Here is a 27,228-nt window from a genome sequence, read left to right on the forward strand (position 1 = left end):
TCTTACACAAGAGGCTTCCCCGTCGGGCAGTAGCGGAAATACAAATAGCGCAGGTGCCACATCTGGAGGATACAAGAATAATAGCAGAGGGCAAAATAACAACAATGCAAACAATAATAATAATAATGGGAGCCGAGGTCGAACCCAACATGATGCAAACGGACGGCCAATCGTTTAATGCCGAGCATGTAATTTGTGGGGTCATTTTGCGCGGGATTGTACAACGGCAAACACACCCAAACTACTTTGCAGATGGTGCGGACCCGGCGATCACGAAGATTCCAAGTGTCCAAAGTTTGGAGTAAACTTGATCATTGTCGGCACGGATGTAGAGGAGGTGCTAGCAATTATACGGAGGCAAGCGGAGGAAAAGGCGCAGGTGGAAATTGTGAAGGCATCATCGGCGGGGACATCTCAGTTGAAGGACATCACCGGCACCTTGGCAAGGAACTTCGCAGAACAAAACATTGTACGGCAGATCTTACAAATGGAGGTACCGGTCAAGATAAGTGACCTTCTCCTCATAATGCCCCAGTTACGGATGGCCATTCTAAATCATGCACCATTTCCGAAAGCAACGGAGGACACAGGAAGGGATAGTAGTGCAACGACGGCAACAGACCCAATGCTTTTGGCTCTCACTACGAGAAGACATCCGACGGTCGTCAAGATGGGAATTTTGGGAAAGGTTCTGACAGACACAATTGTCGATGGAGGGTCCGGGGTGAATGTGTTACCGGAGGATACTTGGAAGAAGTTGGGAAAGCCGACCTTATGGCCACCTGCATTCCAGTTGCTCATAGCAGACCAACACGGAATCAAACCGTTGGGAATCTTGAAGGTGCAACCGGTAACTATTGGAATGCAACCATTTTTATTGGATTTTGTGGTTATTCCATTGAAAAGAAAAGGATATGATGCTATTCTGGGATGGGATTGGTTGGTGCAAGCAAAAGTAAAACATGATTAGAAACGAAATACCCTATAAATGGAGGGCAGAGGCAAAAGATTCACGATTGACCTGCACATGCAAATGGTCGGCGAGGAGGCAACATTGTCAGATTCTGAAAGTGAAGGCGAGAGTGATGACGAAGGAAAGAGAAGAATGGAACCGGACGAAGGAGTATTGAGACTTGACAGAGGATCGAACGACGACGACTTGGACTCGGTGAATGGCCTTTTCCATTGGTAGATAGAAGACTACGAATTGTTTCCGAGTTGTAATATGTTAAGGGTCGATGAAGGTGAAAAAACAGAGACAAATGAATGTCTGAAGGAATACAGAGAAACGGAAGAAGGAAAGGCGGTTATGGTTGAAGCTGAGGGAAAGAACATACAGTCCAAACCAAGAAAAAAGCAAGATTCCATTGTCCAGTACAAGGTGAACGGACCGCGCGGAAAGAAAAAGTTACACTGCAGCATAAAATTAGTTGAAGGGTGCCGACGGCAAGGAAATAATCTAGATGCGCAACGACCGCAGGCAGAGTGGGCGACGAAGGTGACACAGAACAGGCATAAGGCGTGGCATGACAAACTCAACAGGTTTTAGTTGGGGCAGTTGGTACTCATGTACGACGGTCGGAATGAAATCAAACAGGAAAGGTTTAAGGCAAGATGGGTTGGACCATATCAGATTCGGGAGGTCGGCGACAATCAAGTGATAAAATTGGGGACGTTGGACGGGCAAGATGTACCTCACGTAGTCAACGGATCCTACCGTGCCAGGAAGATGCTGTCGCCATCACCATTACAGAATGATCAGATGATTCTCTCGTCGTCATCATTGCAAAATGGCGATGCCGGGAGGCAAAATTGAGGTGCTGTTCAATTTTTTTGGGGAAAAAAAAAAACTGCTGGAGGTGGTCTTCGGGCATCTGTTTGCGGGAGGTGCTCCGCAGGCACTTGTCCGCGGGAGGTGCTCCGCGGGCACCTGTCCGCGGGAGGTCTTCTGCGGAACCTTTCTGCGGAGTTTTTTCATGCACTTCCGCACGACAACAGAATTTTCCGTGGATTTTCTCTTTCACTCTCTGCGCAGGGACGGTTGAGGCTACCTTTTTGCAGTCTTCCGCGGGTTCTTGTTCGTTGCATTTGGTGGAGGACCTGTTCCCACGGCGTTATCTGGAGGCTGCGGATTTCAATCTACTTGACGTGTGGAAAACAACATGCTGGCGTTGTTATTCTTCTATGTGATTTCGCTGCAAGAAGACTTGAAGGCTTGAGACGGGGGAACGACAATTGAAGATGAAGAGGCGATTTTTTTCATTTTTCTCCCTGTGTGCTTCGCGGACATTCTTCCGTGGGCAGTGTTTTATCAAGGCCACACATTCATTTACGCGGGTGTTTTTTATTTCTACGGCATCTGCGAATAGTGTTGGTATATTAATGTCATGAGTTGTTTATTTCGGCAGCTGAGGAAGGAAGAGACAACTTCAATGCAGGCAATGATAGTTGTTGGGTTCATGTCAGGTAGAGGAATTTTGCAAAAAAAAAAAAAAACGACGATAGATTCAAGTTGTTCGGAATGAGTAGCAGATGATGCCACAGGGAAGGGGAAGCATCAGTGGTTGCCAGAAAGAGTGTAGAATCGGCAGAAAATGACAGAAATGGTGTGTTCCGTGCAGTTTTGTGTGGGTTTCGAAGTGCTAATTTGGTCTTTCCCCAGGACCCCATTGGTGCGGTGCCCCTTGACCCTGCCAGGGGCGTTGCCCCCTGGACTCCTAGTCGTTGCGGATATCAGTCGTGAGGGTCTGACCAGTTGAGAAGAGTTGAAGTTGCTGTAGGGATGGACTTTCTGTGTACCAGAGGGGAGTAGGTGTTGGTCGGGAGGTTGTCTTGGTGGATGCGTAGAGAGCTCGGGAGGAGCTAATCATCCAGTTGGAGGCAGTGTAGCGACACTTGGCTCAGGGTACCGAGGAATTGGAAACAGAGAAAGCAGCACAGGTGGCTATCAAGGTCAGCTTCATTAAGGAGGCAGTGTTGTGGTACCAGAGGCTACAGGCACGGGATGAATGTGGAAGTGATGTGACAGAAGCGGATTTATCTTGTTGTAACTAGCCCATTAATGTATTTTGTTTGTTAATTTGTCTCAGATATTTTGTTAGTCGTCAAGAGACGACTTTTCTTTTTGGGGGGGATGGTGTTAGCCAACTGGATGGTCCCGACGGTTTTTTTGTAGTCGACGGAATGATTGCCGTCGGTGTTTTGTATTTTGTAGCCGACGGGTAAATAGTTTATAGTGGACATAATGTTTGTGGCCGATGGACTCCTCCGGGAAGGTTTGGCGGATAGTATTTATATCCCGTCTGGGATCATTGTAAATCATCTTCTATTATTCATCTGATGAAGCATAATGTAATGTCTGGCATATGCGAATATAATTCTGCTATTTTTGTTCCATTGTCTGTATGCGTTGATTTCTTTACCAGTACGGTAAACAGTTTTTTTTTTTTTGCTCTCCCACTTCCTCTTTCCTGCAAACTTCATTTGTTCCTCTGTCGGGTTGGGTCAGTTATCCCTCGACACACATAAATTCTTCTCCTTCCCTGTACGAATCCGTACGGCTTTCCCACAAGCTTTGTGAATCGGCTACAACAATTCCTCTTACTTATTGAATCGGCTCCTCTTGTGATAGTACGGCTTGGCTTCCTCTCTGATTGGCCGTACGGATTGTTTTTCTTCTCCTGTACGAAATTTACTGTTTTGTCCTAGCTTTATGCTTGTATTTCCCTCCTGTTCTTTTTAATACGTTGTACGGTTTTCTAGTTATTTTGAAGGAAATTTAACTCCTTACATTGTACGGCTATGTATCTTCCTATTTCGACATACAGCATCTATACGGGTCTCAATTTATAGCAGCTTCCACACACCGTATGGTATATACCATGTAGACTTCAGCTCTCTCCTACCGTACGTAATATGGCCCTCCTTCGTTCCTCCAGCTTGGTTAAGTGTCGCACGGCTTCTGTTCTCTCCTGGCTATTAACGTATGGTCTTTATCTTTTGCTCCTTCTGTGACAATCTCCGTACGACTGTCATTCAACACGCTTTTGATACCTCCATCCCTACAGCCTTTATATAGGTCCCAACGCTTATGTAAAGTTTTTCCAGCCATACAGTACTCTCCACTGGCCGTATGGTCTACAGTATCCTATCATTCTTGGCCATACAGTCTTCAATTTTCTTTCTCCTGCATTCCTCTCGTGGGCGTACAACTTCCAATTCCTCCTCTTGTGCTCTTCCTCTAGCCGTACGATCTCTTCCTTCTATCTTCTAGCGTATGGTGACCACCTTCAGAATGTCTTTACCTAGCCGTATGGTCTTTATCTTTCTATCTTATCGTACGGTGGCTTTATCTTTTTATCTTAATATGTCTTGTTCTGTCTTAAGGCCGTACGGTAGGCCGTACTTCTTATTACTTGTAATGTCTATAGTTCCACCATCATATTCAAAATTTATTTCCTGTTCCTTCCTATTTTTATTACTTTATTACTTCGCAGTTTAAAACTATAGTTTATTACTATGTACGTAAAAACTATGTTTAACTCCACATTTTATTTGCATATATACATATATACATATATACATTATTTACAGTCGTTTTTTCTTTCTTAGTTGTACATTATTTCGGCGAGGGACCATTCCTTTCATGGTATATTTTTAACTTCGATCCATTTACTGCATTTGGTATTTCTTTTCTGTCTAGTGTCCATAACTTAATTGCTCCGTTATAGCCAACTTCCCATATCTTGTACGGCCCGACCCATTTAACTTTGAACTTTCCAGGTTTGATTTCATTCCGTCCGTTATACTTCAATACTAATTGGCCCGATTGAAAGTTGTTTAATTTTAAGTGCTTATCATGCCATGCCTTCCGCTAGTTTTGTGCAATTTCCGTGGCCCATGTTGCATAGTTCTTATTCATTCGGTACGACTGCTTTCGTACGGGTACTGCACCTTCGATCAATGGTATTCGATGAAAACATAGCTCCGGTGACACTCCTTTTAAGTCTTTATATGTCCAAGCAAAAACATCCTTGTACTCCAAGAATATTCTAAATGTTGTCGCCTTCAACACTGGGTTCCAATCATCTCCTACAAGAATGTTCTTCGGATTTTCCTCATCACCCAAGTTCATTGTTTTCACCATAGGCTCTTCATACTTCATCGGTTTATTTTCACTGAACGTATGGGCTGGTGTTTCATCCACTTGCGCTTCTCCCTCCTTCAGTTCACTGTACTTCTTCGAGAACTCATTGCCTGCTTTTTCTTGACACTCAACATGTTGCAGCTCGAAAAAACCTTGTAATCTTCCATTTGCCAGTGTAGTAGTCCGTTCACCGAATCTAGGTCGTCATCAGTTGACCCTCATTCTAATCTCAACACCCCTTCTTCATCTAGTTCCATCCTCTTTTTACCTTCGTCATCACTTGCGCCTTCTCTGTCTGAGTCTGACGACGTTGCTTCTTCCCCTACCATTTGTGTATGCAAATCAATTATGGATCTCCTGCCTCCTCTCTCCATGGACAGGGTGTTCCGTTTTCAATCATGCTTTACCTTTGCTTGAAACAGCCACCCCCTTCCTAGGATGGCATCGTACCCTCTTCTCTTTAGTGGGATGACCACAAAATCTAGTAAAAATGGTTGTGTCCCAATTGTCACCGGTTGTGCCATCAAAGTTCCCAACAACTTTATCCCATGCTGATCTGCTGTGAGTAACTGGAAAGTAGGTGGCCATAGTGTGGGTTGTCCAAGCTTTTTCCAAATATCTTTCGGCAGCACTTTCACCCCCGATCCTTCGTCCACAATTGTAACTGTCAGTATAGTACCCAAAATGCCCATCTCAACTACTGTCGGGTGTCTTTCTGTTGTAAGTGCCAGTAGCATTGGGTCTGCTGCCGTTGTTCCCTTACTATCCCTACCTCTGTCACTCTTGGGGACGGTGTCATATTCATAATAGTTGTATGCAACTGTGGCATCGTGAGGAGAAGGTCATTTAGTTTAATAGGCACTTTTATTTGTATTATCTGCCTCATCATGTTTTGTTCTGCCAAGTTCCTTTTCGAAGTTTCAGGAGTGTCTTTGATTTGTGATTTCTCTGCTTTCAGCTGTTTTTCTATTTGTGCTCGTGCTTTTTGTAGCCTCTCCTTCTCTTCCTCTGCATTCAGGTATTTTTCTTTCCTCGCTTGCTCCCGTGTAACTGCCAATACTTTCTCATCACACGTTTCAATGCTTAATAGATTTACCCCTTGTTTTGGACATTTTGCATCTTCGTGGTCCCCTAGACCACACCATTTGCATAGTAGTTGTGGCGTTTCCTTCGTAGGACAATCCCTAGCAAAGTGGCCCCAAAGATTGTATGCTCGATACTGTATCATTGGCCGTCCACTCGCATCATACTATATTTGACTCCGGCCTCCTTTGTTATTGTTTCCATCCCTTCCTCGTTTATTATTATTTCGATATCCACCCAAAGTTGCATCATTGCTCATGTTATTGCTGTTGTTGGACACTTCCTGCGTTAGTAATACCTGCTGGTGTCTTTTTGCTTTCAAGTTAAACGGGCACTCCTTCAGGGAATGTCCTGCTACTTGGCATGTCACAAAACTGCTTCTTCGGGCATGAACCCTTCGTATGGCCATCCTCTTTGTAATCTGTGCACCATAGTTCTCCCTTCATCGTGTCCGGATTTTTTTTCAAATTCTTAAATTCTTTCATCATCCGAAGCATATCTTTCTGTAATGCTCGCACCTTCTTGTTCGACTCCTCATCACTACTGCTACTTTCAGAGGATGAATCATCTGAATTAGAGGATTTATGCTTTTTCTTATTACTCGTCTTTTATTCACTTTCTAAATCCATTGAACGAGTATACGTGTCGGTGTACGACGCTAGTGGTACAATCTTCATCTTCTTTTTTAGAGTCGGCCGTAGCCCTTCCACAAACCATCGTTTTTTCAAACCATCTGCCGGTTGACTTTCCATCTTCCCGACCAGTGCTTTCAGTCGTCTAGCATAGGTCTGTACTGTTTCATTCTTCCCTTGCTTAGTACTATATATCTTGGCTACTATTTCATTATTGTCCCGAAGCAATCTGAATTCTGCTATGAACTCTTTTTAAACATTTGCCCATGTAGTCAGTTTCTAAAGGTTGGCATCGGAAAACCAGTCAATTGCCACACCCCGCAGAGTTGCTGGGAACTGTCCGATCCAATCGTCCTCATCTGTCACAACATTTGCCGCTCATATGGTTTCACACATTTTACAATGTCGGATAGGATCTGCTGTACCATCACTGTTAAACTTGGATAATTTTTCTTTAGGACTTGCCATCGCTACTTTCCTTTGATTTTGAGGTACTTGTTGAGCACCCGCACTGTTCAAAGCACTCGCGCAAAGCACTTGCGCTATTCTGTACACTCGCACAACTCTGGATAGCAGCCTTGTTTTCGACAACCGCGTTGCTTGGTGAAAGGTCTTCTTCAAGTGAGGTTGTTCTATTATTTGCCTGTATCCGTTCGTTTGGTGTATCGGGAATGAAGAGTTCACTCCACGCTTGTGCAAGCACCCACGCTGTTCAAAGCACTTGCGCTATTCTGTATACTCGCGCTGCTTTGGATAGCAGCTTTGTTTTCGATAACCGCGTTGCTTGGTGAAAGGTCTTCTTCAAGTGAGGTTGTTCTATTCTTCGCCTGTATCCGTTCGTTTGGTGTGTCGGGAATGAAGAGTTCACTCCACGCTTGTGCTCCCTCGGCACTCTGAGCCGTGCGAGTTGCTTCCCTTCCGTTTTGGCACTCTCCCCTCGGCGTATATAGGTTAAGAAACTCCTCCTTTGTTTCTTCCACCAAGTTTAATCGCTGTCGAGTCTCCTCTAACAATTCCTCGACACTCCTCAGTCTACTAGGTGAGTGCATTCCCTCAGTTTGTGCCTCTTCACCCCTTCGGTGCCCCTTGCCAATCTGCTGAAGTCTTTGCCTGCGCTTTGCCTGCTTTGCTAGAATTAAAACTTCTTGTGCTGTACATAGTTCATCCTTATCTTTCACCTTGTTCCTATCCTTGTTAAGCAAATTCGGCATTAATCTTCATATCATTCCTTTGTTTCGGTTATGTCTGGCAACGACACCAAATGTTTACCATACAGGGTAAGAAACTTAACACATGTAGTATAGCACGATTCAACACAGAACAGATACTTTAGTCATATATGCACTCAATGATTACAATCCAAATACAATGACTACAATGATCACAATGATGATTCCAAAGTCCATCTCGGACGTGTACATATACCTTTCCGAAGGGGTGACTCAAGTGTCGCGCCCATTCAGATACTACTCTACCCGTCGGCTACACTATACATTTTATCGACAACAGGCTTAGGTATACAGAGCTTCAGTAGACAGCTAGTAAGATAACATTGGCTCATTTTGATGGGAGCGGTAGAGTGATTGCTAGAGCTTGGGTCCACAAGCTCGACACCTACCTTGCTTTGCGTCTTATGACTGAGGAGGACGCCATCAGGTTTGCTGTACTACATCTTGATGGAGTTGTGCACGATTGGTGGTATCATGGTTTAGTATCTCTCCATCATGATCAGATCATATCATACCAGGAGTTTGTCGATAGGTTGATAGAACGTTTTGATAAGAAGGATCCTGAGGTATATTTTAGGGAGTTGGCTCAGTTACGGCAGACAATTGGTTTGGAGGCATTCATCAGTGAGTTCCAGAGGTTGTCAGTGATGGTGTATGACATATCTGAACGGAGGAGGGTTATGCTTTTCATTGAGGGTCTTGTGGAGCCACTCAGAGGATGGGTCAAGTCATTACAACCCCCTTCATTGTAGGAGGCAATGAAAAAGGCTCGTAACTTAAAGGCCTCTAAACCTAGAGGCAAGTTTGCCTCGAAGCTTGCTATGTCCTCCTATGATAGGACACCTCCTCGGAGAGAGAAGACAGAGGGTAAGCGTCTTGCTGCAGCACCTTTGGATCAGGAAACGATTAATGTTTTGAGGAGGAAGTTTTGTTTCTATTGTAGGGGTCCTTATGATGTCGATTGTGACTATCTTATGAAGCCTAAGGGTAAAATTAGGATGGAGTGGTTTTACGATGATGATGGTAGTGCTGAGTTTCAGGAGCAGTCTGGAGATTTTGATCAGGATCAGCATAGGACTGATGATGTTGATGATGAGGTGGATGATTCCGACCTCAAGGTAGCTTACTTATCCAGTATGAGGAAGGAGGGAGCTTTTAGGATGCGTGGGCTCATAGCTGGATAGGGTATTGTTGCTCTATTTGATACTGGAGCTACTCATAATTTTATTGATGCTCATTTGGTTACCAGGAGAGGTATGCAGACTGAAGATTTTGAGGGTCTACAAGTACAGGTAGCAGATGGTTACACCTTGAAGTGTAACAAGATGATTACAGATCTTCGTGTGAAACTTAATACATATGCTTTCTTTGCAGATTTTTATATGGTAGACATGGGGGGACATATAGTTCTTGGTATGGCTTGGTTACACACACTTAAGGATATCTACTTGAGTACAAAGAAGATGGAGATGAGATTCATTAAGGACATGAAGCCCTAGGTTCTTAAAGCAATCTGTAATGATGAGCTGAAACAAATCTCCCTTAGGCGCATGCAACATTTGGTTCATCATGAGGATATTATTGATTGGGTAATGGAGTGCAGGATTATGCCTACTTAAAAGAATATTGAGGAGGCAGATTATCATCTAGATATCCAACAGTTGAGAATTAAACACTCTAAAGTGTTTAATGATTCACCCCTTGGTAGGCCATCGGATCGTGGGATTGAGCATATTATTGAGTTGGAGGAAGACACTAAGCCTATTACGATTACTCCCTATTGCCATCCGAAGATGCTCAAAGATGAGATTGAGAAGACCATACAGGAGCTACTTGATTAGGGGCATATTAGGCTAAGTAAGTCCCCATTTGCTTCCTCAGTTGTTCTCGTGAAGAAGAAGGATGACACCCTTTGGATGTGCATTGATTATTGGATGCTGAATAAGAGGACCATTAAAAACCGGTATCCCATTCCACGGATTGATGAGCTCATTGATGAATTGCATGGGGCCGAGTATTTTTCGAAGATTGATTTGAGGTCCGACTATCATGAAATCCAGGTTAGATGCAATGGTTTGTGCTAGCAGTGCAGTGTCTAAAACATGATGAGCGAATTTTTAGGTGTTAATGGCAATCTGTTTGTTCCTGAATGGGGACCATACGGTGGAGGGGCTATGTTGGAAGTAGGTCGTATGGTGGACAGGGGAGAGATGTGCAGGGGGAAGTACGAATGAGTCCGTATGGTACAGGGTGAAGGTCATACAAAGGCAAGATGTGGGATGGCGTATGGTGGTGGTGGGATGGTCGTACGAGGTCTAGTGTTGCCATACAATGAGGTTATGATAGGGTGGTGTGAAGGTATGGTTGCAACAATTATGAAGGCCATACGATGTCTGTGGGGAGGCCATATGGTGGGAATAGGAAGGGCTGTACGTTGGTTAAGGATGGCTTTACAATGGTCTATGCTGGGCATACAGTGGAGATGGAGGGTTGGTGTATGGTGTGAGAGCCAAGATGGCTGTATGGTGGACAGATGAAGAATGGGAAGGGAAGGATGGTGGTGTGGGTAGACGGTAAGAATGAAGGCCGTACGGGTAATGAGGAAGCCATACGGGAATGTCCAGAAGCTACGCAGTTAGGTATTTGAGCCACAACGGTGAATGCAATCTTGTTCATACATAAACACAAATAGATCTAGACACAATAATAGAGACTTGAATACGAATAATCCTTCAATTAATATAAGCCCAAAGATGATGCTCCGATTTGTTAGATTCGAGCAAAGTGTTATAGGTGACAGAATAGGGTGAGGGTTAAATCCCACCAAAACCGAATAAACCAAATAGGAAAGGTCTTTCACTTCCGAAATGGCGAAGAATAGAGAACTCCAATAGGAATTCGCAGTGCAGCGTAAATAATCCAAATTGCATACCTAATGACTACTTGCAAGCCATGCTTAAATACCCGTTGGAAAAAATTGTCTGAGGTTGTACAAAGATAACCAATGACAACACAAACTACGAAAACAAAATAAAAATGGGTCCAAGATATACTAAATCAACCGACCCAATTACAATAGCTTAATTAAAATTTATTTTATAACGGGAACATTACATTAGAGAGCAGGATATAGAGAAGACAACATTTAGGTGTCATTGTGGGCATTTTGAGTTTTTAGTCATGCCTTTTGGTCTTGCCAATGCTCTTGCCACCTTTCAGTCTACTATGAACAGGGTGTTCCATAGTTAGTTCCGTAGGTTTGTGTTGGTCTTCTTTGACGACATTCTAATTTATAGCAAGACTTGGGATGATCATGTTGTTCATTTGGATACAGTCTTGGGTATATTGGATAGGGCTTCCTTGTATGCCAAGGAGTCCAAGTGTGCTCTTGGTATGACAAAGTTGCTTTATTTGGGGCATATTATTAGTGCTGATGGAGTTCGCATGGATCCAGATAAGATCTGTGCTATTGTGGAGTGGCCTACACCTGAGACCCTGACTCAGTTGAGAGGGTTTATTGGACTTTGTGCCTTTTACCATAGGTTTGTGGCTGGTTTCTCACGACACGCTACTTCCCTTACAGATTTGACCCGTAAGGGTGCTTTCTAATGGTCGACTTAGGCACATGAATGTTTTGACAAGTTTAAGACTATTATGACTTCATGTCTAGTATTGGCTTTACTTGATTTTACTAGGCCTTTGGATTTGCATTGTGATGCTTTCAGAGAGGGTATTGGTGCCCTTTTGTCCCAGGATCGACATCCCATAGTTTTTGAGAGTAGGAAATTGTGGGGTCTTGAGAGAACTTTTAGTATTTATGATAAGGAGATGTTAGCTATCATGCATGCTTTGGCTAAATTCAGGCAGTATTTGGTGGGCAACAAGTTTTGCATCAAGACTGATCATAATAGCTTGAGACATTTCCTAGGGCAGAGGGATTTGAATGAGAGATGGCAGAAATGGGTCAGCAAGCTACAATCATATGATTTTGATATCTCCTATATCAAGGGGACTCAAAATGTAGCTATAGATACTCTTTCGAGGAGACCTCACCTTTGCATAGTTTTTGATATTTCAGAGGATTGGAGACATTTGATTATAGCTGAATACGCCAGGGATCAATGGGCAACAGGTATTGTGGATGGTAGTATTCAGGATGCTAGATATTCGCTTTTGGGAGAGTTGATTATCTACAAAGGGAGGATATATTTGATTCTAGAGTCAGATGTGCGTAAGATTATCTTGTGGGCATTTCATGATTCTCCTATGGCTGGTCGCCTCGGGTTTTTCAAGACTTATATATGGGTTCGTGAGAGATTTACATGGAAGGGATTGAAGACGGATGTTCATCACTATGTCCAAGAGTGTTTGGTCTGTCAGCAAAACAAACATGAACACACATATCCTGCTAGTTTATTACAAGTTACAACCACTTCCTATTCCTAAAAAGAAGTGGGAAGGAATTCCCATGGACTCCATTGTGGGCTTACCTAGAGCCCAAGGACAGGATTGAATATATGTGGTGGTAGATAGGCTCAAAAAGTATGCTCATTTCTTCCCTGTTACCACTACCTATTTAGCCGTGCAGTTGGCTGAATTATTTTTCAGAGAGATCTTCAGGTTGCATGGTTTACCTAAAACCGTTGTGAGTGACCGTGACAGCAGATTTATGAGTCATTTTTTTGCAGAAGATTTTTAGATTGTGTGGGACTGAGTTGACTCCTAGCACCAGTTACCATCCACAGACTGATGAACAAACAAAATTATTAAACGAGTGGATAGAAGGATATCTGTGGAATTATGTCTCTTCTCAGCAGAAGGCTTGGGTAAAGTGGATTCACTTATGTGAATATTGTTACAATTCCACTCATCACAAGACTACATAGATGTCACCTTTCAAGGTTCTTATGCGTACGATCCACCTAGTTTTATAGACTTGTTATGTGGTGATAGTAGAGTACCAAGTGCAGGAGATTTGTTGCAGGACAGTCAGGATGTAATAAGATCCTTGAGAGATAATATACAGAGAGCACAGACTCAGCAAAAACAATATGCTGATTAGAAGAGAACCACTTGGGATTTTCAGGTAGGTGACATGGTCTACTTAATGTTGCAGTGGTATCGGCAGTCTTCGATAAAAAAGAGTGGGGCTGAGAAACTTAAGTCATGTTATTATGGACCTTTTCGTATTGTGTGGCGGGTTGGCGAGGTGGCATAGGAGTTGCAGTTCCCTGATGATAGCAAAGTTCATAATGTGTTTCATGTTTCACGCCTCGAAGGGGCTTTGGGTTATCATGTGAGACCTTCTCCTGTATTGCCTCTGTTGGATGATGAAGGGAGATTGGAGTTGATTCCAGAAGCGATTCTTGATACTAAAGAAAGACAATTGCGACGAAGGACCCTTCGTGAGTTTTTAGTTAAGTGGCAGGATCTTCTAGATGAGGATGCTACCTGGGGGCCTAAGGACATTCTACAACATTTTGAATTTGGATTGCTTGAGGACAAACAATCTTGGGTAGGGAGGACTATAATGTCCCTGATTTAGCAAGTTTTTGGAGTGTGGGTTTGTCAGCTCATTATCGCGACCCTCGTGAGTTGGATTTGGGGGTCTTTGTCATGAGATTGCTATTTTTGGACTTACTATTTTTAGTAAGTCACTCATGGCCAGTTGCTATTTTTGGATTGAGTAGTTCAGGCAGAATGGTCATCTGGTTTAGGATATTTGGTCTTTGTTTGGGTTTTCTTTATTTAAGTCTTTTAATTGGTGAGCTTGTTGGCTTAATGATTATTTAATACACATTTATTAATCATAGTACTTTATATTATAATGTGTCATGACTTCATATTATAAAGTTGCCTTAAGCGAAAAGTGTGAGAGTGAAGCTGGATGGCTCAATTAGTGTTATAAATGCAACTTTTTGATGAGGAGAGATCATCTTGAATATTATGCATTTCTCTTGCTCATTTCATGGTCTGAGAGTTTAAGAAGTTCTGAGTTTTCCATCGATAATTGTGCTGAGATAAACAATTATGGAAACCTCCAACTGTATCTATTGTGGCTCTGGAGATTACCTATTTTGAAGGAAATCGTAGGTGTTGTGATTGCAAGTTGGTAATCAATTTGCAAATCAATTGTAAGGTTTTATTGTGTGACTGCCAACTTTGAAGGTTGCGTTTGAGATTCATAGCGGCTGGGAGTCAAGCTGTAACTTGTTACTGGATCAGCATACAAGCTGTCAGCATTCAATGCAGGGTTTTGGTATCAATTATCGTCCAAATTGGTGTAAGCAGTGGACATTACTTACTGGCCGCACATTGCATTGGGAGCCCACTTTGATAATAGTCAGACTGTTCTTTTCCCTTGGCCGGCATTAGGATATTTCTTGGTCACGCTGCTTCAAGGGATGACATTGGATATTCAGCGGGTTACTTCTATCATCCTGCATAAGCTAGGGTATTGGGTACGGCAGAAATCAGGTTCATGTATTATATGATTCCGGAAATATTCAGTCTTTAAATATTGTGTAATTCTGTTATATTTCCCTTCCTTAATAAATGTGCACAATAAAATTGAAGTATTTTGTATGAACCAATATTTGCTGAATTATAAATAAAACAAGAAATATAGCATCATTGTTTATTGGCATTGAAAATTCTATCAGAGCAGACTTAGAGTTTTTACAGATGGATGAGCGTCCCCGGTACGGTTGGGGGATGGATGATCATCCCCAGTACTTCCAGCCAGCCCCCTTTTTTGGGTGACGTCTCCCAAGTTTACGAGATGTCAACACCAAATTTTAAAAAATTGGGGACATGGGGATGTCTCCAAGCCATTCCAAAATTAAGTTGGGGACGCATCTCCGGATAACTGTTTGTCCTACCTCACCACAATTAAAACACTTGAAAGGCAGCTTGCCTTTGTGTTTACCAGAACCTTTCTTCAACTTTGTTATGAAATGTACCTCTTCAGAATCAAACTCTTCATTAGAACTTTCACTTGATACACAATCTTTTTCTTCCCTTCCAATGATCAATCCTAATTGATATTGCTTGCTAATTATGTAAGGGGATCTCTCTTCTTGTTCTTGTTCTTTATGCGGTTTCTTTGTCTTTTGGGAATGTTCTTGCTAGGCCTTCCTCATACTCCCATCTTGTCCTAATAAAACACGCAAACACACACACACACACACGCGCGCGCGTAAAGAGATATAAGTTAAGCTAGGGTTATTATCTTGATAGATTTATTTTAGGACATGAGGAGTTGAGTGAAGCCATTAAATGAGGGAGTCCAACATCCCATGGCACTGGAGAAACAAACTTAAAATAGGGTTGATCTTTGGCTTTTCTTGGATGAGAGGTTTAGCGTTGGTTACATTACTTCTTCCTTTTAGTTTCACATTTGCATTAGCCACTAAGTATTCATACATCAGTTTTTGGCCGGTACTTTGAGTAAGATTATACTTTGCTGTATAACAGTTTGGACAAAAAGCCAGACTCTAACTGCCTATGCAGGAACAGAAAAGCTACTCCTAAAGTCTATGATTAGTTTTATTAAAATGTGAAGCTTAAGCCATAAACCAAACTTATTTGATGGTTGCTATGGACTTCTACGGATGCCTGGCAACAAGTAAATTAGGTCCATCTTGCCTTACAGTGGCCTATTTTGAACTTCATCAAGTCAAAAGAAATTGGATTGCTGTGGTAGGATTACTCTAGGTGACAGTCCTAGAAATCCTGCAATATTTTAAGCTTTTCATTGCTTGTCGATTGAGCCATGGAAAACAATGAGGAAGCTAACTGCTATACAGCTTAAGATGCAGCCACACAATTTTCTTCTTCTATGATTATCTGTTTCCAATTGAAATAAGTTCCATAGTACACCAAGATGGTATCAAAAGGTTTTGGTGATTTCAGATCTTTGATGTAAAGAAACTGAACAGTTGGATTTACTGTTTTTCATTTTTTTTTTGTATGCTTAGTCTTCCCATCTCAGAAGCATTTGACATGTTTCTATGTGAAAGACCACCTAGCTAAGCTGATGAGTGCAGTGTTCCAGGAAGGCCTGAGGCAGATGTGGTGGTTATTGGCAGTGGAATTGGGGGACTAAGTGCTGCTAGCCTTCTAGCTAGATATGGCCAAGATGTGCTGGTTTTAGAAAGTCATGATCTACCTGGAGGAGCAGCCCATTCATTTCAAATAAAGGGCTATAACTTTGACTCAGGGCCATCCCTGTTTTCTGGTCTTTCATCAAGAGGTCCTCAAGCCAATCCTCTTGCTCAGGTGATGCTTATTAATGCACTTTTGTTAAATTGTGTGCCAATATGTAGGCATTTGCACTTCCATTTACCAGTGTTGACCATGCTTATGTAGATCCACACAGTTTTGTAGCCTGGATGATTTAAGAATAGTGTTCTGATCTTCTGACTTCCTTTTTAATGTTCAACTGCTGTCATCATAAAGTATCAGTAAGTGGAAATCTCTGGAATGTCAACGAATATTGTGTTTCAGTTTGTTGTATGGGAACATAATTCGTGCTCAATTTTGTAAGGTTGTTTCAGAATTATTAAATCCATTTGAATCAAATTGTTAAGGCACACTATTAAAAAAACAATTAATCTAAATGACAGCAGAAATGTTGACTATGTCAAATGAAAATATTGGTGGGGTCGCTGTAATTAATTTTGCACTGTAATAGAAAAGAGTTTCTGAAAATGAATTTGCACTTTTTATTGCTAAAGGCGAGTGCCTATGATGACAACTACATCAGTTTTCTTTTTTGATTGATAATTGAAACATTTGTATTTATAGAAAAAAAAAAGTACATATAGGTATTGAGCCAACTTGTGGCCAAAGAGAAACCACTAGACACAGTCTACTACCACTACCCATCCGGAGATTTACATTATGGAGAATACAACAAAATACCAAGAAGGCAAACCCATGACAGCTACCAAGGATCACCGGAACGACCCCGCAGCCTCCTCATGGGAGAAATTGGGGATTCCATCATCACCACCCAAGCCAAATGAAGAAGCACCACCCCATCTGGCCGCACCACCAGGCACACCCTCGCGGTCCACCAATAGGGACACATCAACACCCGCCACAACGCCACCACTACCCAATGCAAAACCAACACTACCCAAAGGCGGGTGCCTATGATGACAACTACATCAGTTTTTTTTTTTGATTGATAATTAAAACATTTATATTTATAGAAATAAAAAGGTACATATAGGTATTGAGCCAACTTGTGGCCAAAGAGAAACCACCAAACACAACTTACTACCACTACCCATCCAAAGATTTACATAATGGAGAATACAACAAAATCCCAAGTATCCCATAGAACCAAAAAGGCAAAACCATGACAGCTACCACGGATCACCAGAACCACCCCATAGCCTCCTCACGGGAGAAATTGGGGATTCCATTGTCACCACCCAAGCCAGATGAAGAAGCACCACCCCATCTGGCCGCACACCCTTGCGGTCCACCAACAGGGACACATCAACACCCACCACAATTACTGATGTAGAACCACCACCGTCCTTCGCCACTCCTTGACATTGTTTCACAGTATACTGTTGTTGTATCAGCGGGCGACCACCTTCTCCAATATGGGCCAAAGACTTTACGGAAGTTACCTGTTGCTTCCGTTGGAACTCACCTACCCCAAGAGCTCGAGCCTGTGCACGGGCACACAAGTAAACCAACATCTTCCACCACCAGATTCGAACAATTGACAAATGTACCTCCACTAGAGCTTCTGAAGACCAAATTAGTGGAGGTTGGAGCTCACCCAATCTGCCACCAATGAGGCACCGCAAGTGTTGGCGCATGTGCAACCCAACCCCAATTTCTACCCTATTCACAACATCCTCCAATCCCTCTACTGTCTCAAAGCACTCTCTAGTCACACCTAAAAGTTCCACCTTTGAATCCAACACCATTAAAGCCAATGCCAAAAAATAAGGACGAAATATCTAGGTTTGATCGAGACCTCCAATCGTGCTCCAAATACTCCTCCCCGAAAATCAGCTTCACCGCCTCCCAGAAGTCTTCATCATCAATCTTGAAAACATTATGCAGATGTCTCACAGTGATAGGCCCTTTGAATGCAGGGATTTGTCCCGACATTTGTAGCAAGAAGTTGGCCTCCATGATGCTTATCCCTAAGCTTTGCAACCTTCTCAAATTCTTTCTTGCTTTGCGAATGCTAAATTGGAGAGAGGATAATCATTTTAAAGACTCCAACGAAGCCTTCAGAAGGAACAAATTCCAATAATCGCCCCATCATTACTCGGACTCGCCTGCAGGCTACACACTTACCAATTTCACATTTCAACACGACTCACCAGCCAAAATCCACCTCCATTTAATTATGAAAGATGTACCCGTGAGCTTTAATACAATTGCAAATCAAGGTCCAATGGATTAATTGCCTTGAAATCTTCAAAAAGTCCGAATTTGTTCCTCAAGGAACCTTAAACTCCCACATTCGACAATTTATCTGCTAGAGAATTTACCTCCCTAGGGACATGAGAAATCCTATATTCCTCCACACTTTCCAATAAAGTTCGAATCTGTCCGATGTGCTTGTTCAAGTACCACGTGTCTATCTCTCCTTTAGCAATTCCGTTAACCACTAATTGTGAATCCCCCTCAAGGTGGATCTTGCGGGAACCCAACTTGAGGCCAAGCAATGTTGCTTCAACTGCAGCAAGACATTCGGCCTAGTTGTTGGTTCCATTTGCAACTCTCTTTGCCACCAATGCCATTATACTGCTATCCTCACTTCTTGCCACAACTCCAACATCCGAAGGACTAGGATTCTCTTTTGATGCACTGTAGTTGATCTTAGTCCATCCCGGATAAGGCGGACTCTATTTTATATTGTCAGCACTTACTAGAAAAGTATTAACTCTCAAAAGCCCATAAATGGGCAACTACATCAGAAATTAAATTTTTTTGCTTTAAATATGTTTCTGATAATTTTTTTCACTGAATTAAAGTAAATATTAGAGCAATTGGAGATCTTATAATTCAAAATTTAAAACTAATCAATTTATGAAGGCAAATATGGAATTACTCTAGGCATTAAAAGGAAGAGGAAATGAATTATTGTAATAATCAAAACAGGTCAACAAAACACAAAAAGTATCACCGGTTATTAAAGGAAATTATCAAGGTAGAATCTAACGAGAATTCCTCTTTAGATTTCCCCTACAAAACACTTTATAATTAAATTTAAAAAGCAAAGAAACATGGAATGAAAATTAGAAAGCAATTTCATTTGAAGTCTTCCAAAACGCATGCTGAAACTCTAGGTAAATTCTCTTAATGCAGACTTTATTTATGGCCTGAAATTCCCTTAAAGTATTTTGATATAAATACTTTTAGTGAACATCAACATAGATTGACATGTCCATGTTTTTAGTTCCTGCCTTTGGCAGGAAAGTATTGGAATCATTCAATTCAATTGACCAATCAACTCATAGGATTTAAAAGATTAAAAGAAACTTCAAATGCTTATATCTTTTTCTAATTTTTCATTATTTTTTAAATCACATTTTTCATTCATTCTTTTGGACCATACTATTTTTGGTAGGGAGAAAATTCAATTTTCTCCAACAAAAATACAAATATTTTCTAACAAGTCTATCATGCATTAATGAATGCATTAATTAAAGCTTTATCTTTTCCACATTTGTGACAAGTGGATTAACTTTGTAAGAAAATACAAATATTTTCTAACAAGTCTTTCATGCATTAATGAATGCATTAATTACAACTTTACCTTTTCCACATTTGTGACAAGTGGATTAACTTTTCAAAAAAATAATCATTTTTTTTCTTCCAACTCACAAATGAATGTCTAATCAATATTAATTATCAGTACCTATTTTTCTAAATATAGAGTTAAATGTTTTATATTTCTTATTTTAAATATATTGATTAGTTTTACATTGATGTTTATTTTTGTCATTTGTAAAATGTTATTTCTTTAAGTTTACACTATATTTTACTAGCTACTTGTTTGCAATCTTATTCTAGTTTTTTTGTATACCATTTTACAAATTGTAAAACTAATACTACCCTTCAAACTAATTAGATATTTTGGTAGTTTGAATTAAGTAATCAACAATTTATTTTTTTAAATCAAATATTTCAACTTATAACTGAATTGGTACAAATGACTAGTTCATTCAGATAATATAATTTCTATTGTTATTTATATATTTCTTAAAATAATATAATTATTAATATTTTTAAAATTCCCTTTAATTCTCTCTATCATTCTACCTTTAATTGTCCATATGATAACATATCATTCTCTTTTTTAGCTCTCTGTTCATATCCTTCCTTTCTACCTATAAATCTCAATTTTCCTTCTTTTCCAATTATTAGCAGGAACTTCGACGCATTGCGTCTCTTGTTTACTAAGGTTCAATTGGGTAGTTTTTGAGTCAAACTCATTGATTTGTATTTCATGAGTAGTGGGTACAGACCCATTTCTCTTTAGGATGACCTATACACAGAATATTACGAAGTAATTGGAAAATATTCGCTTGTTATTAACAGTGATCAAGATCAGTTTACACAAAAGATTGAACGATGTTTACTTAAGAAACAATCATAAAGAATAGAAACTTTCTATTCTAGCTATAAGAGAAAACTAACAATTATCTACAACTAACTAAAGAATAGAAACATTTTATTCTAGAAACAGAAAACTAAATATTAGAAACATTCTAATATTTACAGAAGATTACAATAGATTGCCTTTAGATACTAAACCGAGATAACAAAAACTATCTATTATCGTAATACCCTCTCGTAATGGTTAATCTATCTAGCTATCAAAAAGCATAAAAGGAAGATTCTGTCTGCTCAAGGTGCTCCGCACTGTTCGTTGTGGGTTGCGAACCAGATTGCTTAGATAGGGAAGCTAAGCGCTTGGACATTCAACCTTCATGTGTCCAAACTTGTCGCAATAGTTGCATTGAATTTTTTTTCCTTCCGAGAGCCTTCTGAATCTGGAGCAAAGGATGTCTGTTGAGAAGACTGCTGATGGTACTTTGGATAATGCTCCAAAACTTTGCAGATGAGCATAATGCTCCAAAACGAACCACAAAAAGCTATGTTTTTTGAGGTGAAAAATCAATCAAAACCCAACATGATTTTTGTGGTGAAAAATCAATCAAAATCCAACATTATAAAGCTTCATTTTTTTAAAAGGAAAAACGGTAAAGCCCAACAGATAATTTTTTAGTAAAAAATTATAAACCCACAAAAGAATCCCACACAACTTTGCGAATTACAAAATCAAAAATTTTTAAGGTAAAATTTATAGAAACCTATAAGAATTTATTTTTTAGGGAAAAAAAATGAAAACTCATCAAAATTTTTCTTTTCATAGGGAAAAAATAATGAAAACCCCTTAGAATTTTTAAGGGAGGCAAAACACAAGATTTTGCATGGTAAAGCAACACATGCAAGTACATGCAACCTTCAAAAAGTAGATCCAGAAAATTTGAAGGGTACCCAAAAGAGAGCTCGAAAAACTTAGAAAGAATATGTTGCTGGTTTCTGGATCGGTTGGCTCAAAAATCGAGGCACAAAAAAATTGAGGCACCCAGAAAAAACAGACGACAGCCTAGTTGAGATCTCAAAAAACTCACCAAGAATCAAAAGTCCAAGGATTTAAATTTCTTAGAATAGAAACCCTAGTCGGATTATAGAGAGAGTTGGAAGCAAATATGCATGTAAATAATTTTGAAAATAAAAGGCAGATAATTTCAACCAAGAAATTATAATTATTTTTGAAAAAAATTTAGAGTGTTGGCTCTGATACCATATTACGAAGTAATTGAAAAATATTTGTTTGTTATTAACAGTGATCAAGAGATCAATTTATACAAAAGACTGAACAATGTTTCCTTAAGAAACAATCGTAAAGAATAGAAACATTCTATTCTAGAAACAGAAAACTTAATATTAGAAACATTCTAATATTTACAGAAGATTACAATAGATAACCATTAGAAACTAAACAGAGACAATAGAAACTATCTATTATTGTAATATAAAACTCATTTCATCAACTAGGGTCAATTGCATAAAGGCAAACCAATTATATGATGCAATAAGTGCTAAGTAGACCAGTCATGCTCATGGGAAATGAGTGTGTGCAAACTACTACTCATGAAAATGGGTATATGAGCTTGACTTAAAAGTGAACAATTGATTCCTAATAAATCATACAAAGTTGAAAACATTGAATTCTTAGACACTAGGAAAAATAATTCCTACTTCTCATGTCTATGTCCATATATCTGTGGTACAGAGTACCACTGCCAACTTTATCACTTTTGTGACGGACTATAAATTTGGTGCACTATGGTAATCAAAAGCCTTACTGCAAAACTCTTGATAATACGAGTTTACGACTTTTTGTCTATTAAGCATTCAACTCTACATTGCTGCACTCTTGAATCTTTGATAAAGTGGGACAAATAGTAGGATTAAGAACTCTGTCTGGTTATAAGCACAAAAGAACTGAAAATTTGAAAGTTTCCAAGTTGACTAGAACTAGGAAAAAGATCATATATGACACAACTAATCTATATATACTCTGACAGCTGGCTGCCTTGTAATGAATTTGACTTTTTTAGTGCCCTCTCTTGGTTATTTCACAAGAACAATCTAGAAATGAAAAAAATAAAATAAAAAATTCATCATGTTGTTGAAAGATCATTTTAATGAATTAGGAAATGCCTGAAGCTAAAGGAATTCTATTTGAACTAACCCTGTTACTTGCAGTACTCCATTGAATAACAGACATTGCCACAGCCAAGTGATTGTATACAAATACTGTAGGCACTGGGCTGGGCTTGACAGAGAAGTTTTGTCCATATAAGTTGGATTCTGGCTTGTGAATTTTATTTAATTTTTATAATCTAATTGAATGTCAAGGGAAACTTCAGTAGTTTTAGCTCCTTTCTGTGTGCTTTTTTGATAAATTGCTAGTGTCTTATAGCTACTTGAAATCGTGTATAATCTAGTTGGGCACTGAATTTGACTTTTTAAGGTCCCCTCTTTGGTTGTTTCAAAAGAACAGTCTAGAAATGGAAAAAAATTGTCTTGTTGTTGAAATATCATTTTAATGATTTCAGAATGCCTGAAGCTAAAGGAATTCTATTTGAACTAACCTTATTATTTGCGGTAGTCAATTGAATAACAGACATTGCCACAGCCAAGTGATTGTATAAATATACTGTAGGTGCTGGGTTGGGCTTGGCAGAGAAGTTGGATTCTGGCAGTTGAATTTTGTTTTATTTTAATAAGCTAGTTGAATGTCAAGGGAAACTTCAGTAGTTTTACCCCATTTCTTTCTGCTTTCTTGATAAATTCGTAGTATCTTGTAGCTACTGGAAACCTTATATGGTAAATAAAAGTATGTTAAGCTTCTGTTTTTCGTTTCATCATAAATAATTAAAATCTTTTCTTGTAAGCCAACTGCTTAGAATTGCAACTGTGTAAATCTGTAGGTACTTGATGCCTTGGGTGAGTCTATTCCCTGTGTTCCTTATGACTCTTGGATGGTTTATCTCCCAGAAGGTGATTTTTTGTCTCGAATTGGACCAACAGAATTTTTCAAGGTATACAGTCATAGCTTTTTGTTGTTTCTCTTAGTTTAGAATGTCTTGATAGCAGGTTTTGAATTTTTATAGTATAGACTTGCTTTATGTTTGAACTTCAATTTTTAAAGGATCAAAGGTAACAAAGTTCGTATGCTACTACTCGCTGACATTAAATAATGTATGTTTTGGTAAGAATTGATCATTTCTTATTATTCTAGACACGAAAGTTGCAATTCAATTCATGTTTGACAATAAATTAGAATGCACTTTGTAAAAGCTGTGAATTTTTGAATCACACTCATTTTTTGGTTGAATTTCTCTTCCTGATGATGGATTACACTGTGTGATCTGAAACATTGATTGAAATCATCGTGTTTGGAAAAAGTATGCTTCTCAAGCATATCCACTGAAATCATCTGCTTCTAATGTTTCCAGGCATACAATTATTTAAAGATTAATTTAATAGACTCCAATGTTTAAGAATTGTCCAAAATCTCGCCCGATGCCGCTCACCCCCAATTTCCATTTAAGTCAAGCCAGAATTTTATTCGTTGGGGTGATGGACCAAGAAATGGTCGAATACTTAGGAATGGCTGACATTATTGTTAATATGAAAAGCTGAAATCACTTACAAGTTACAACATTATTAAGTGTTCACTTCCATAAACTAAATATAATTTAATCCACTTTATTATTATTGACATTTTTATAGCAGAAACTTATTAGTGTTTTAGATTTTAAAGTATTAACAAGTAATCAAATAAAACACATATGCATATCTAGTCGTAATATAGACCTATTCTATATTTACATTTGTGTGGGTAGTTCAAGTATGGTGTTCAAACCATTTATCTGCACATGTAAATACATGTATATATCACGACTACACATACATCTTTTAAACCATTACTTGCTAAGTTTTACATTAAGGTGTTAAGTAAACGTCGCTGGGAAATCCAATAAGCTAGTCAAGGTTGACACAACCTGTATGGTGCAAGTCAGTGGCATCAACACAAATGACTCCATGGTTTCGTCCAATAACTGAAGATAAAGGTGACCCAATCATTTCTAGTTAGTGCTTACCCATCCTTTGCAATCCAGTCCATGATTGACCATAACCATATCTTTTTCCTCTTTCCTGATGATACCTTTTCCCCCTTCTCTCAGAGGCCGAATATATCTTGTATTCACTTGCCAAAACAAAAGTAGTCAGTCTGTTATCATGACATCGTAATCTTATTAAAATACTAGTGTTACTCAAGGACATGGCCCTTGTATATTTTCAGCCAACCCCATCCTGGAAACGTCTCAGAGATTTAGGGACAGCTAGGGGACTTTGACTTTGACTTCTAGAACAAATTAGACTTTGACTCTCAAAATAACACAAGTTTGGCATATGAATTCTGTTGATTCTTATCTTTTAAGGCTTATTATGTATAAGTACATGCTTTATCCATGTTTTCATATAAATATTTTAAATTTCTCTTTTAAATTTTTTTCCCTGTTGTTATATTGTTGTCCCCATTTGTTGTTTCCCCCCATCTCCAAAATTGGCAATATTTTTTACTGTCCTCGAAACCTGTCCCACTGTCCCCTGTTGTCTCATCCCTGAAACTCAGAGGAACATAGAAAAATACATAATTCAAAGTCAACATTTACATCTATCCCAGATACACTTGATCACATGAATCAACATTAACCAATAAAATCCAATGCAGCTCTAACAAAAATAAAGCAATCATCATCTATACATAATATAATTCAAAATCATTGTTCAACTAAAACAAGTTACCATCTAGGGCACAATTATGCAAACCACTGTTTAATTAAAACCAGAAACCATAGAGAACAATAATGCAAACTACTGTTTAATTAAAAACCAAAAATCATCTAGGCAACAATTATACAAACCATTGTTTAATTAGGCATTCCAGAGGGGTGTGACATACTCAAAAGAAATTCTTATTCTTCAATATATTATTCAGGGATATCGTCCCACTGGTGTAACTATTGCACCTTGTTGAGGTGCGATTGGTAGTATAAAATCAAACTTCAATGGTTCTTCCAGGGGCAATCCTGGACTTTTTGGTGCTGATTGTGTTCTCAAAAACAACAAAGATCAGATTGTTGTAACATTGGCAAGCAAACTTTGTTTACCACTATGGGTAACAGGGTTAGAATATACATAATGAATAGCAAGGAAAATAATTTAATGCAACACAACATAGTACCAACACAATATAGAGAACTCGCCAACTTCTTTATTAATCTCCACAGATATTTGCATTCATAGGTTTCAGACTCACAACAATCACATTACTCCGTTATTCCTAATGATGATCATCTAATACAAGTAATAGAATATAAAGTACCAACCAACTATCCAATTGCCTACCCCTTCGAATACATTGATCATACGTTAAGAGCTATTTTATTGACAACATCATTCCTCTCCCCTCCTCCCCCCCCCCCCCCCCAAAAAAAAGAAGAAAAAAAGAGAAAAGTCGTTACCCAACATCACAACAAAAGTGAGACACTGCAACTCTACATAAAATGTAAATTTCTTAAATCCAGTATCTAGGTAAATAGATCAGATCTAGATTTACTCTACTAGATTTATTTAAGGAAATAAAGTAGCAGACAACTTAGAAAAGCAAAACACAGTTCATATGCTTTTCAATCAGTTCATCATTCAAAAATAACTTCAGAACTACAAGAGCTCCAAGTATATGGGGAAATGGCTCTGAAACAAGTTACAAACAAAACAACAAACCTGGAGTATACTTGGTATTGGTAACTTCTCCTTTGCTGTTAACTGTTGTAAATTTTCTTCTTTCTGCCCTGCTGAAAATCATAAGTCTCTTTTTTGATTCTCTCTATCTCTCTCTCTCAATGTTCTTGAGAAAGATTATTGAATTTTGTTTAACCCTTAGCTTACTTTTATTATAGCAGCTGGGAAAAGTAGACTCCTACTTGAAGTCTACTTCCATAAAGTAGAGTCCTACTTGAACTGTTCCTCTTAGGTGACTACTTTAATTAGTTAGGTGGATAAAGTAGAGTTCTACATGAACTCTACTTCCTCAAAGTAGAGTCCTACTTGAACTCTACTTCTAACTTACCTTTATGAGCTACAATTATCAACACTCCCTTAACGAGGAAGGTATTCATCACCACTCCAAGTTTGTCTCGAAAGAAAACAAACTTCCCTTTTACCAAGGGTTTGGTGAGTATGTTTGCAACTTGTTCACCCGTCGAAATATACTGAAGCTTAATTGCTCCCATCAAGACCTTGTCTCTGATGAAATGATATCTGAGCTCAATGTGTTTTGACCTATCATGAACCACTGGATTTTCTAAGAGTTTTATGCAACTTTGATTGTCACAATTAATCACAGTAGGCTCCAAATCCTGATCAAATAAACTTGTTAACAACTTATGAAGCCAAATTGCTTCACAACTTGCCAAACTGGCTGCCATGTACTCAGCTTCAG

General features: G+C 39.4%; 1 protein-coding gene across 1 annotated transcript in view; it reads left to right on the forward strand.

Annotated features, from left to right (window-relative positions):
* Positions 1-27,228, forward strand: part of LOC149568847 (FAD/NAD(P)-binding oxidoreductase family protein) — a 239,680-nt gene that overhangs the window by 32,263 nt on the left and 180,189 nt on the right. The window contains exons 2-3 of the mRNA XM_089821724.1: positions 16,147-16,370; positions 23,645-23,755. Coding sequence (XP_089677850.1) covers positions 16,147-16,370; positions 23,645-23,755 — 335 coding nt within the window. The remainder of the gene's footprint in view (positions 1-16,146; positions 16,371-23,644; positions 23,756-27,228) is intronic.

This window comes from Cupressus sempervirens, chromosome 3 (assembly GCF_028749045.1).
Source record: "Cupressus sempervirens isolate cs-2001-9-10 chromosome 3, ASM2874904v1, whole genome shotgun sequence".
Lineage (NCBI taxonomy): Eukaryota > Viridiplantae > Streptophyta > Pinopsida > Cupressales > Cupressaceae > Cupressus > Cupressus sempervirens.